Genomic DNA, 13,150 nt, shown 5'->3' on the forward strand with positions numbered 1-13,150 from the left:
GGAGGAGGGGAGGGGAAGGGGGAGGAGGAGAATAATCTTGCCTACCACAGGGGATCTAGGCATTAGCTGATGAGGAAATGGAGGCTCGAATAGGGTGCTTGCCTGTCCATGTCACCTGGGCAGATATGATCTCCAAGCCTGCACTCTGGGACAGGACAGCATCTGTGTTGGGATTGAGGAATCTGAAGAGATCCCTCTTAGTGTCCAGATACAGGGCTATTGGATGAGGCTTGGAGATAAATAGTTCTGGGGACAACGGAGTATCCCTCCCCCAACACACACACACAGAGCAATGAGGGACAGGGACACACACAGGCACTAGGCTCACCCTCTCTGGCCCTGACCACACTTCTGACTCAGTGGTCCCACCCCACCCGCATGACCACAGTGGAGTCAGGAGAGAGGGTCTGGCAAGGGAATCCCTGGGCTGGAGTCCAGGTGGGGTCCCTGGCCCCAGAAATGGTTGTAATCTCTGCTCATGGCCACCAGGATCAGACAGGGGGCTGGGCCATCACAGGGGGTGGGTGGCAGTGGGAGGAGAGTCCAAAACATCCTGAAAACTGTAACCTCACCCTATCATCTGTTGTCCAGATGTGACATTTGAGGCTGGGATCCCTATCAGGCTCCTAGGCGCTGGGAATTCTGAAGTCTGTGGTGGCAAATCACTGACTAGATGGCAAGACTCCTGGGGCAGGCTTCCTGTAGAACTGGACCCTGAATCACCCGAATGTGTGCCCCACAGAGCTGTGGCAGGGGATGCTCTAGAACAGGGGTCCCAACCACCAGGCGTGAGGAACTGGGCCGCACAGCAGATGAGTGGGGGGGCAAGTGAGAGAAGCTTCCTCTGTATTGACAGCTGCTCCCCATGGCTCCCATTACCACCTGAGCTCCGCTTCCCGTCAGTTTCCTGTCAGTCCACTTCCTGACGTCCCCTCCCGAAGGCGGCCATGAGCCTTGGGATGGGACATCACTAGAGGAACTTCAGGCCCTATTTTCGGAGGAAGCAGTTGGAGACCCCATAGGAGGAAGGGGGATGGGGCAGTAAAAAGTCGCGGTGTCCCCTGTCCCCGTCCCCATCCAGCATCTGCGCGCCCCGCTCTTCTTGGAGACGCTAGATCAGTCCCTTGGGCCCTACTAAAGAAACCACGCAGGGCTCAGATTTTCTCCATCATCATCATCATCATTATCTCCAGGTTTATTTCCAGCTCCGCCCCCACCCCGCCAGACCTGGAGCAGCCTCCGCCCGCGCTGGGCACGCGCTGCGCTCGACCTCAGAACCGCAGACGACAGCAGCGCGCTCCGGTCCAGTCCATGCCCGCGCACTGGCAGTGGCATGTCGTCTCGGCGCGCACGTCCCACGAGCCACAGGCGGAACCACATGTGCAGCTGGTAACGGCGAAGCCTGCAGCCCGGAGCAGGGGAGCTTAGACTCGGAGCTGGAGTCCTGGGGGTGGGAGCTGGGGGCGAGGACGGCTGGAGGCTCCAACTACTCCAGTGCCCGTGGAGCTCCAGGGGCACTGGAGGCAGGAGTTAGGGTGAACACCAGTGTCCAGATGGTGGGTGGAGAAGGCTGGGAGTCAGGACCAGGATCCTAGGGGAGTAGAGGCTGGACTTGGGGAACGTGGCGGGGAGGGGCATTCCCGGGGGCTTGGAACAGAGATGGGCGCCTTGACAACAGGCTTCTGCACTCACTTTGGGGGCAAGTAGCCAGGTCCCCCCTGGAGGTGACGCTCTGGCACTCCAGGCCAATGCTCGTTATTGCCTTAAATACTGCAGGAGGGAGAGAGGAAGGAGGGGCTGTGAGACTAAACGGCCCCTCCCCCATCCTCCCGCTACTCGCGCCCTGGCGGTTTGGAGCTGGGTCCCTGCGGGCATAGGCGCTCACTAGCCTCCAGGATCCTGTCTTGACTTGGGTGTTTTGGAGTAAGGAAAGATTTGGGGTGAGATGGGGATTGGGTTTGGAGGTGTGGATAAAGGTGGGGACCGGGCAGGGAGGGGTTGGAGTGGAGCTGGGGTTGAATTTATCATCTGGTTGGATTTGAGGATGAGATTTGGTGAGCGCTGGGGCTGAGATCAGTGAGGTCTCTGAGACCCTTAGGGAGGTTGGCCCCAGGGGGTCCTCACTTAGGGAGCTGGTGGCCTCCAGGATCGTCTCATCCATGGCTTCATCCAAGGAGCACAGCTTCTTGCTGGACACCAGAAGCCCCAGGAGAGGGAGGAGGAGGAGACAGAGAGCTTTCATCCTGCAGGTGCTGAAAGAGGAAACCAAGAGACCCACAGCTGGGTCAGCCCTGCCCATGTGGGGAGGATCTAGCCATGAGGGAGTGGGATCTGGACCCCTGGATCTCTGTGGGGGACAGGGATGGAGGCTCCTCTTTCAACCCAGTGCCCCAGCTGGTGTGATGGCAAGGGCAGGAGCAGCTGTCACTTACCCTCTCGGTAGGCTCAGCAGACCAATCTGACACACAAATTCTTGCACCAAAGCTTTTTATTTGAGGCCCCTGGGGGTGGGGCTTCCTGTCTTGGCTAATAAGTCCCTGGGTCCCTGACCCTCCCATCCCACAACTGGGGCCAAGAGGAAGCCTCTAAGGGCTGGAGGAAGGAGGAAGCCTCCCCCCTTCCAGTAAGGCCTCCCTCTTTATATCCAGAGACTGGTCAGGAGGTGGTGCCCCAGGGGTGATGCCGGGTGCTATGGTCTGAGGAACAGGTGGAGAAGCAGAGGTTTGCATGTGAGGCTGGCTGATGCAAACATGGCAAAAACAACATCTCTTGCTGGGCATGGTGGTGACAAGCAGGCTGAGGGGAGAGGATCGCTTGAGCTGGGGAGTTCGAAGCTAAAGTGAGCTATGATCACACCACACCACTCCAGCCTGGGCAACCGAGCAAGACCACCATGCCCGGCTAATTGTTTGTATTTTTAATAGAGACAGGGTTTCACCATGTTGGCCAGTCTGGCCTCGAACTCCTGACCTAAAGTTATCCATCCGCCTTGGTCTCCCAAAGTGTTGGGATTACACGCGTGAGCCACCACGCCTAGCCCACTTTAACCATTTTCAGTGCACAATTCTGCAGCATTAGCACATTTATGTTGGTGTGTAGCCACCACTGCCATCCAGCTCCGGAACTTTCTCCTCTTGCCAAATCGAGGCTCCGTCCCCATGAAACACTCACTCCCTATCCCTCTCCCCAGCCCCTGGCACCTCCAGCCTACTTTCTTTTTCTTTCTTTCTTTTTCTTTTTTTTAGATGGAGTTTTGCTTTTGTTGCCAAGGCTGGAGTGCAATGGCTCGATCTTGGCTCATTGCAACCTCCACATCCTAGGTTCAAGCGATTCTCCTGCCTCAGCCTCCTAAGTAGCTGGGATTACATGCCTGCACCACCACACCCAGCTAATTTTGTATTTTTAGTAGAGACGGGGTTTCTCCATGTTGGTCAGGCTGGTCTCGAACTCCCGACCTCAGGTGATCCACCCACCTCAGCCTCCCAAAGTGCTGGGATTACAGGCATGAGCCACCAGGCCCGGCTCCTACTTTCTATCTCTATGGATCTGACAACTCTAGGGACCACTAGGAGTGGAATCACACAGTGTTAATCCTTTTGTATCGGCTTATTTCACTGAGTATAATGTCCCCAAGGCTTATCCATGCTGTATCCTGTGTCAGAACTGTTTCCCAGCCCAGCGCGGTGGCTCACACCTGTAATCCCAACGCTTTGGGAGGCTGAGGCGGGCAGATCACAAGGTTGAGAGAGATCAAGACCATCTTGGCCAACATGGTGAAACCCCATCTCTACTAAAAATACAAAAATTAGCCGGGTGTGGTGGTAGGTGCCTGTAGTCCCAGGTACTCGGGAGGCTGAGGCAGGAGAATTGCTTGAACCCAGGAGGTGTAGGTTGCAGTGAACTGAGAATGTACCACTGTGCTCTAGCCTGGCCGAAGATCGAGACTTCCTTTAAAAAAGGCACTGTTTTCCCTTTCGTGGCTGCATTATATTCCCTTGTATGGATGAACCACATTGTGTTTACCCATTCATCCATTGATGGACATTTGAGTTGCTTCTGCCTTTTCTTTTCTTTTCTTTTCTTTTTTTTTTTTTTTTGAGACAGAGTTTCATTGTTGTCGCCCAGGCTGGAGTGCAGTGGCGTGATCTTGGCTCACTGCAACCTCCAATTCCCAGGTTCAAGGATTCTCCTGCCTCAGCCTCTCAAGTAGCTAGGATTACAGGCACTCACCATCACACCCGGCAAATTTTTTTTGTTATATTTTTAGTAGAGATGGGGTTTCACCATGTTGGCCAGGCTGGTCTTGAACTCCTGACATCAGGTGATCTACCCACCTCAGCCTCCCGAAGTGCTGGGTTACAGGCGTGAGCCACTGCACCTGGCCTACTTCTGCCTTTTGGCTATTGTGAGTGATGCTGCTCTGAACATAGATGCACAAATATCTGTTTGCAGTTCCTGCTTTCAATTCTTCTGGGCATATGCCCAGGAGTAGTACTGCCTGATCATATGGTAATTCTCTGTTTAACTTTTTGAGGCACTGCCAGTTGTCACATTTTTAAACCACAGGGGAAAAAAAGTTTTGTGTTTTTTTTTCCTCCCCCGTCCCCTCCAAAAAAAGTTTGGATGTTTTAAAAGACAAAGCCTGGGGCTCAAGCAATCCCCCAGCCTTAGCCTCTTTAGTAGGTTGGACTACCAGACCTAAGGAATTTTTTAAATTTTTTGTAGAGGTAGGATCTCACTATATTGCCCAGGCTGGTCTCAAACTCCTGGTTTCAAGGGATCCTGCCACCATAGCCTCCCAAAGCACTGAGATTACAGGCATGAGCCACTGTGCCTAACCAAAAAAATTTTTAATGTTTAGTGACAATAAAACTCATATAAAATTCAAATTCATGGCCAGATATGGTGGCTCATGCATGTAATCCAAGCACTTTGGAGGCCAAGGCGGGTGGATCACCTGAGGTTGCGAGTTCAAGACCAGCCTGACCAACATGGTGAAACCTCGTCTTAAAAAAAAAAAATTCAAATTCATATAATTTTCATAAAGTGTCCATAAATAAAAATTTTTTTAAACATTGACAGTTGGCTCATGCCTGTAATCTCAGCACTTCAGGAGGCCGAGGCGGGTGGATCACCTTATGTCAGGAGTTTGAGAGCAGCCCGGCCAACATGGTGAAACCCCATCTCTACTTAAAAGACAAAATTAGCTGGGTGTGGTGGCACACGCCTGTCATCCCAGCGACTTGGGAGGCTGAGGCAGGAGAATCACTTGAACCCAGGAGGCAGAGGTTGCAGTGAGTTGAGATCAAGCAACTGCCCTCCCAGTCCTGGTGACAAGAGGAAAATTCTGTCTCGAAGAAAGGGTGACAGCCTGGGCAACATGGTGAGACCCCATCTTTACAAAAAGAATACAAACATTAGCTAGGCATGGTGTTGCACACCTGTAGTCCAAGCTACTCAGGAGGCTGAGGCTGGAGGATGAACTGAGCCTGGCAGTTTTAGGCTGCAGCGAGCTATGATTGAACCACTGGACTCCAGCCTGGGTGACAGAGAGAGACCCTGTCTCAAAATAATAATTATTACAATAGGCCGAGTGAGGTGGCCCATGCTTGCAATCCCAGCACATTGGAAGGTCAAGGTGGGTGGATCACTTGAAGTCAGGAATTCAAGACCAGCCGACGGGGTGAAACCCTGTCTCTACTAAAAATACAAAAATTAGGCCACATGCGGTGGCTCACGCCTGTAGTCCCAACACTTTGGGAAGCTGAGGCAGTTGGATCACTTGAGGTCAGGCATTCAAGACCAGCCTGGCCAACATGGTGAAACCCTTTCTCTGCTAAGAATGCAAAAATTAGCCAGACATACTTGCTTGAACCCGGCAAGCGGAGGTTGCAGTGAGCTGATATTGTGCCAATGCACTTCAGCCCTGGGCAAAAGAATGAGATTCTGTCTCAAAAAAAACCAACAACCTAAAAATACAAAAATTATCTGACTATAGTGGCAGGTGCCTGTAATCCCAGCTACTCAGGATGCTGAACGAAGAGAATTGCTTGAACCAAGAGGTAGAGGTTGCAGTGAGCCAAGATCATTCCACTGCACTCCAGCCTGGGGAACAGAGAGAGACTCCATCTCAATAAAGGAAATGCAAGCAAAACTAATTTATGCTGTTGGAAATAAAGATGGAAGTGTCCTGGGGAATCAGAGAGAGTAATGATAAAAGGCTCCTGGTGGTGTAGGGGGTGGGGTTCATGAAAATTTTGTCCCTGTGTCAATGCAACGTGCACACAGGTTCAAAGTGTGGGCAGTATTTATTGAGCAACTATTATGTTCCATATGTTGTGTTAAGCACTGTGCATACAGCAGGAAGCTGAGGGTTGCTGCCCTTGCCCGGGACGAGTTGGCTCTTGTCAATCAGGGGAAGGCAGACAGCAACAAAACAGCAATGAAAAGGCCAGGCTCCGTAGCTCATACTTGTAATCCCAGCACTAATTTTTGCATTCTTAGTAGAGAAGGGGTCTCACCATGTAGGTCAGGCTGGTCTTGTACTCCTGACCTCAAGTGATCCACCCGTGTCAGCACTTCAGGAGACCAAGGTGGGCAAATTGCTTGAGCCCAGGAGTTCAAGACCAGCCTGGCCAACACAGTAAGACCCCCCTCTACAAAACATAAGAAAAAATTAGGCAGGACGCCAGCTGTGGTGGCTCACACCTATAATCCCAGCACTTTGGGAGACTGAGGTGGGCAGATCACCCGAGGTTGGGAGTTCAAGACCAGCTTGGCCAACATGGAGAAACCCTGTCTCTGTTAAAAATACAAAATTAGCTGGGTGTGGTGGCACATGCCTGTAATCCCAGCTACTCGGGAGGCTGAGGCAGGAGAAGCACTTGAACCTGGGAGGGGGAGATTTCGGTGAGCCAAGATTGTGCCATTGCACTCCAGCCTGAGCAATAAGAGCAAAAGTCCATCTCCAAAAAAAAAAAGAAAGAAAACAGGCAGGCATGCTGGTGCCTGCCCATATTCCCAGCTACTCAGGAGGCTGAGGCAGAAGGGTGGCTTGAGTCCAGGAGTTGGAGGCTGCAGTGAGCTATGATGGCACCACTCCAGCCTGGACAACAGAGCAAGACCCCATCTCTAAAAGAAAAAAAAAATAGAATACTCACTCAGCCATCAGCCTCAAGGACCATTTCATCTTCCCAGGAGAGGAACCCATTTCTGTGAAAACATCTGACCTAACAATCAGCCCCACATGGAGGAATCCAGAAATCGTTTTGGGGGGAGGATGTATAAGAGTTAACCAGGAGAACCAGTTAGGGAGCGCCTTCTCGGGGGAGGGAGAGAACTGTGTGTTCCAAGACCCGGAGGCAGAATGGAGTGTGCCCATTTAGAGGAACAGAAAGCAGATTTGTGGGGCGGGGAATCTGGAGTGGAAAAGTGAATTCCACAAGCTCTCCCCCTCCTCTGGTCCCAGCAGGAAGTTTCAAGTCCATTTCTTGTCCAGATATTTCCCCACACTCAAGTCCCAACTCATCCTGCCTCCTTGAAGACAGGATTTCTGGGCCTGGTGTGGTGGCTCATGCCTATAATCCCAACCCTTTTGGAGGCTGAGGCATGGATCCCCTGAGTTCAGGAGTTCAAGAACAGCCCGACCAACATGGTAAAACCCTGTTTCTACTAAAAAATATAACAATTAGCTGGGCGTGGTGGCGGATGCCTATAGTTCCAGCTGCTCAGGAGGCTGAGGCAGGAGAATCACTTGAACCCAGGAGGCGGAGTTTGCAGTGAGCCAAGATCGTGCCATTGTACTCTAGCCTGGGTGACAGAGCAAAACTCTGTCTCAAAAGAGATGACTTCTGTCTCTTCTGGAGCCACCCTTTGACATACCCTGGACAAAGTGTAGCTCAGAAAGAGACAGAAAGCATGCTATTGCCAGGTGCAGTAGCTCACGCCTGTCATCCCAGTGCTTTGGGAGGCTGAGGCAGGAGGATCAGAGCTGAGGCTAGAGACCAGGAGCTTGAGACCACCCTGGACAACATAGCAAGACCCCATCTCTACAACGATAAAAGGAAAAGGGCCAGGTACAGTGGTTCACGCCTGTAATCCCAGCACTTTGGGGGGCCAAGGCAGGCGGATTGCCTGAGGTCAGGAGTTCAAGACCAGCCTGGCCAACATGGTGAAACCCCATCTCTACTAAAAATACAAAAATTAGCTGGGCATGGTGGCAGTTGCCTGTAATCCTAGCTACTCCATAGCCTGAGGCAGGAAAATCGCTTGACCCCAGGAGGTGGAGATTGCCGTGAGCTGATATTGCACCACTGCACTCCAGCCTGGGTGACAGAGTGAGCCTCATTCTCAATCAATAAATAAATGGAAAAAAATCAGCTAGGTGTGGTGGTCGATGCTGGTAGTCCCAGCTACTGAGGAGGCTGGAGTGTGAGGATCACTGGAGCCTAGGAAGGCTGAGACTGCAGTGAGCTATCATGGCATCACTGCACTTCAGCCTGGACAATAGAGCAAGATCCCATCTTGAAAAAGAAAAAGAAAAAAATTATTTTTTGAGAACGCTGATTTTCAAACCCTTTGGTCACAGAACTCCTGGGGTAAAACCTTTTGAGTGACACAAAAGAAGTGGGCAGCTGTGATTACAGGTTGAGGAGAAAGCAGAGTGGCCATGGAACCCCTAGGGTTCCCTAGGGACACTGTTTGAAAACCCTTGATTCAGTAGCAGGAAAAGGCAATATGCCCCTTAATGATTTTCTTCTCCTCCTCCTCCTCCTTCTTTCTTCTTCTTCTTTCTTCTTCGTCTTCATCTTCTTCGTCTTCTTCCTCTTCTTTTTTTTTTTTTTTTTTGAGACAGAGTCTTGCTCTGTTGCCCAGGCTGGAGCACAGTGGCACAATCTCAGCTCACTGCAACTTCTGCCTCCCGGGTTCAAGTGATTCTTTTGCCTCAGCCCCCCAAGTAGCCAGGCTGGTCTCTAACTCCTGACCTCATGATCCGCCCGCCTCTGCCTCCCAAAGTGCTGGGATTACAGGCGTGAGCCACCACACTCGGCTTAATTTGCTTCTAAAAAAGAAAATCCTTCCTCTGATTTCTACTAGTAAAATTGAACTCTACTGACCTCAATTTTGTACCTAACACTATCTCATAAAATCCTAGAAACAGTAATTTTTGAAAAATCCATTTTGTTGATGTATAATTTATATACAGTAGAAGGTGCCTATCTTACACGTTTGGTTTCATATATTGTTTTTCTTTTTCAACTTTTTTTTTTTTTTTGAGACAGTTTCACTCTTGTTGCCCACGCTGGAGTGCAGTGTCGTGATCTCGGCTCACTATGGGCTTTGCCTCCCGGGTTCATGTGATTCTGCTATCTCAGCCTCCTGAGTGGCTGAGACCACAGCCACCCCCCACCACACTTGGCTAATTTTTGTATTTTTAGTTCAGACGCAGTTTTGACATGTTGCCCAGGCTGGTCTCGAACTCCTGGCTGCAAGTGATCTGCCCACCTTGGCCTCCCAAAGTGCTGGGATTACAGGTATGAGCCACTGCGCCCGGGGCACTTTGTATCAACTTTTATTTTCCATTCAGTGGACACCTGTGCCCGTTTCCTACCTGAGTATATTGCATGATGCTGAGGTTTGGGGCATGAATGATTCTGTCACCCAGATGGTGAGCACGGTATTCAACAGTTAGTTTTTCAATCCTCATGCCCCTTTTTTTCAGTGCTCCCTGGTAGTCCCGAGTCCATTATTGCCACCTTTAAATCCATGAGTACCTGAAGTTTAGATTCTACTTTATTTATTTATTTATTTATTTATTTTTTGAGACCGAGTTTCGCTCTTGTTGTGCAGGCTGGAGTGAAATGGTGTAATCTCAGCTCACCGCATCCTCCGCCTCCCAGGTTCAAGTGATTCTCCTGCCTCAGCCTCCCAAGTAGCTGGGATTGCAGGCACCCACCACCACACCCGCCAAATTTTTTGTATTTTTAGTAAAGACAGGGTTTCTTCTTGTTGGTCAGGCTGGTCTCGAGCTCCCGACTTCAGGTGATCCACCTGCCTCAGCCTCCCACAGTACTGGAATTACAGGTGTGAGCCACCTTGCCCGGCCTAGATCCTACTTGTAAGTGAGAACAGGCAGTCTTTGGTTTGCTGTTACAGAGTCTGATGCATTTTGACAAATTTGTCTACTTGCTTGCTCTACATTTTGTTTTTCCCAAGGATTGTTTTCTAAAAATCAGGTTTTATTAAGGTGACATTTATATATAGTAAAATTCGGCACAGTCTTGTAACCATCACCAACAAATACATATTTATTTATTATTATTTTTTAGAGATGGTGTCTCACTGAGTCTCAGTCTCCCATACTGGAGTGCATGGTGCCATTAGAGCTCACTGCATCCTCCAACTCCTGAGCTCAAGTGATCCTCCTGCCTGAGCCTCCTGAGTAGCTGGGACTACAGGCAACCACCACCCCCTACCAGTTAATTCAAAAAATTGATCCTGGCGTATGTTGCCAGAATCCGTGTTCTTCAGCCTCCCAAAGTGCACAGATGACAGGCATGCACCACTGTGCCGGGCCAAATACTTGTAATTTAAATTATAGTTGGGCCGGGCGCGGTGGCTTAAGCCTATAACCCAGCACTTTGGGACGCCAAGGTGGGCAGTTCACCCGAGGTCAGGAGTTCCAGACCAGCCTGGCCAACATGGTAAAACTCCATCTCTACTAAAAGTACAAAAATTAGCCAGACGTGGTGGGTACCTGTAATCCTGACTATAGTCTGGAGGCTAAGGCAGGAGAATCGCTTGAACCCAGGAGGTGGAGGTTGTGGTGAGCCAAGATTGCACCATTGCACTCCAGCCTGGGCAACAAGAGCAAAACTCCATCTCAAAAAATAATAATAAATTATAGTCGGAAGAAAGGGGTTTCCTAAAGACCCAAAGGAAATGTCCTCTTTGTTCTTTGAAGCCACAGAGAGGATTTTTCTGCCTCTCCCACAACTGTTTTCCTTCTGAAAATTCGTAACTGCTATCAGCTTGTTCTTCCCTCTGTCACTATACGTCTGTCCTTGAAGCCTTATGTGAACAAAGGGTTCTTTTGTTGTTATTGTTGTTGTTAAGACGGAGCCTCACTCTGTCACCAGGCCGGAGTGCAGCAGTGCTCATGGCAACCTCCGCCTCCCCATTTCAAGCGATTCTCCTGCCTCAGCCTCCCAAGTAGATGGGATTACAGGTGCCCGACACTGCCCAGCTAGTTTTTGTATTTTTAGTAGAAACAGGGTTTCACCATCTTGGCCAGGCTGGTCTCGAACTCCTGACCTCGTGATCCACCCACCTTGGGCTCCCAAAGTGCATTACAAGTGTGAGCCACCTCGCCTGGCCTTTTTTTTTTTTTTTTTTTTTCTGAGACAGAGTCTCACTCTGCCACCCAGGCTGGAGCTATTTTTTGTACTTTCAGTAGAGATGAGCTTTCACCATGTTGACCAGGCTGGTCTTGAACTCCTCACCTCAGGAGATCCTCCCCCGTTAGCCTTCTAAAGTGCCGGGATTACAGTTGTGAGCCACCATGCCCAGCCTGCTCTTCATTCTTTTATCCAGGACTTTCCCACCCTCCAACAGAGACAGAGACAGTGACAGTCATCACAGAAGGGAATGAAGGAGGCTGATCGTGCATGGACTGCTTGATTAGGAGTTTGAGATTCACCTAGGCAACATGGCAAAATCTTCTCTCTGCTAAAAATATGAAAACTAGCTGGGTGTGGTGGCACCTGCCGGTAAACCCAGCTGCTTGGGAGGCTGAGGCAGGAGAACTACTTGAACCCAGGAGGCAGAGGCTGCAGCGAGCTGAGATTGTGCCACTGCACTCCATCCTAGGCGACAGAGTGAGACTCTGCCTTAAAAAAAAAGAAAGAAAAGAAAAGAGAGGATGGACTCGATGGCTCATGCTTGTAATCCTAACACTTTGGGAGGCCGAGGTGGGTGGATTTCCTGAGGTCAGGAGTTCGAGACCAGCCCGGTCAACATGGTGAAGCCCCATCTCTACTAAAAATACAAAAAATAGCCAGATGTGGTGGCCGGTGCCTGTAATCCCAGCTATTTGGGAGACTGAGGCAGGAGGATCGCTTAAAACCAGGGGCTGGAGGTTGCAGTGAGCAGAGATAGCACCCCTTCACTCCAGCCTAGGCAAAAAAGCGAAACTCTGTCAAAAAAAAAAAAAAAAGGAAGGGAATGAAAGAGCCAAAACAGAGCCTCCGTGCCAGGGCTTGGCTGTTCTGGCCGGCCCACCGAAGCCCTGGAGCGTCACCTCTGATCCCAGCAGAGCGGAGCCTCCCTGCTCGCAGGCCATTTCCTCACCCAGTGAGATCGGAGCCTCCCCGCTCGCAGGCCATTTCCTCACCCAGAGACCTTTTCACAATGTTCTTGGCAGCAGCTCTTGGTCAACTTTGGTTTTAAGTTTTTTGAGCAACTTTACAAAAACTAAAGGGAAGCTCCCCTCCATGTCTGGGTCCCCACCCCACCCTGGGTGCCCTCTCTTTGGCACCTTTCTTATTTCCATGAGATTTCCTTGGCTCACTGAGTTCCATCACCTCCTTTTCCTGTCTGGGGCCACGAAGCCTCCTCTACAGGTCTCCAACACTGCTTCCTTTGTCCCCAACTTCTCTGCCAGGGTCGCTAACACCACTGCTCCTGGCCCAGCCCTGAGCTTTAATTTACCCTGGACCCTTGTGTTTTCATTCTTTGTGTTTTTTGGAGATAAGGTCTTGCACTGTCACCCATGCTGGAGTGCAGTGGTGCAATCACAGCTCACTGTAGCCTCCACCTCCTGGACTCAAGTGATCCTCCTGCCTCAGCCTCCCAAGTAGCTGGGACTAAAGGCATGCACCACCAGGTACAGCTACATTTTTTTGTAGAGGCAGGGGTCCTGCTATGTTGCCCAGGCTGGTCTCAAACTCCTAGCTTCAGGTGATCATTTCACCTAGGCCTCCTAGAGTGCTGGGATTAGCAGCATGAGCCACTGCACCAGTCCTCTCATGTATTTTTTTATTGATTAATTTATTTTCAGACGAAGTCTCACTGTATTGCCCAGGCTGGAGTGCAGTGGTGTGATCTCAGCTCACTGCAACCTCTGCCCCCTGGGTTCAAGCGATTCTCCCAC

At 50.6% G+C, this 13,150-nt stretch overlaps 1 protein-coding gene across 1 annotated transcript; it reads right to left on the minus strand.

The window, feature by feature from the left end:
- Window positions 1-1,163: 1,163 nt before the first annotated feature.
- On the minus strand, window positions 1,164-2,523 carry RETN (resistin). The gene is made up of 4 exons (XM_017500144.2): window positions 2,433-2,523; window positions 2,125-2,252; window positions 1,693-1,770; window positions 1,164-1,402 (listed from the first exon to the last, which is right to left on the minus strand). Exons 2-4 carry the CDS (start codon window positions 2,240-2,242, stop codon window positions 1,272-1,274), a joined length of 327 nt encoding a protein of 108 aa, XP_017355633.1. The 5' UTR covers window positions 2,243-2,252; window positions 2,433-2,523; the 3' UTR covers window positions 1,164-1,271.
- Window positions 2,524-13,150: the final 10,627 nt, after the last annotated feature.

The sequence above is a fragment of the Cebus imitator genome, unplaced genomic scaffold (genome assembly GCF_001604975.1).
Source record: "Cebus imitator isolate Cc_AM_T3 unplaced genomic scaffold, Cebus_imitator-1.0 Scaffold263, whole genome shotgun sequence".
Classification (NCBI taxonomy): Eukaryota; Metazoa; Chordata; class Mammalia; order Primates; family Cebidae; genus Cebus; species Cebus imitator.

What these genes read in the sequence shown, in the direction of transcription:
- RETN (XM_017500144.2), bottom strand. Translation starts at nt 2,242, where the DNA reads ATGAAAGCTCTCTGTCTCCTCCTCCTCCCTCTCCTGGGGCTTCTGGTG. An exon ending in GGAGGCCACCAGCTCCCTAA is followed by an intron (nt 1,771 to 2,124) that starts GTGAGGACCCCC and finishes TCCCTCCTGCAG; the next exon opens with TATTTAAGGCAATAACGAGC. An exon ending in CCTGGCTACTTGCCCCCAAA is followed by an intron (nt 1,403 to 1,692) that starts GTGAGTGCAGAA and finishes TCCGGGCTGCAG; the next exon opens with GCTTCGCCGTTACCAGCTGC.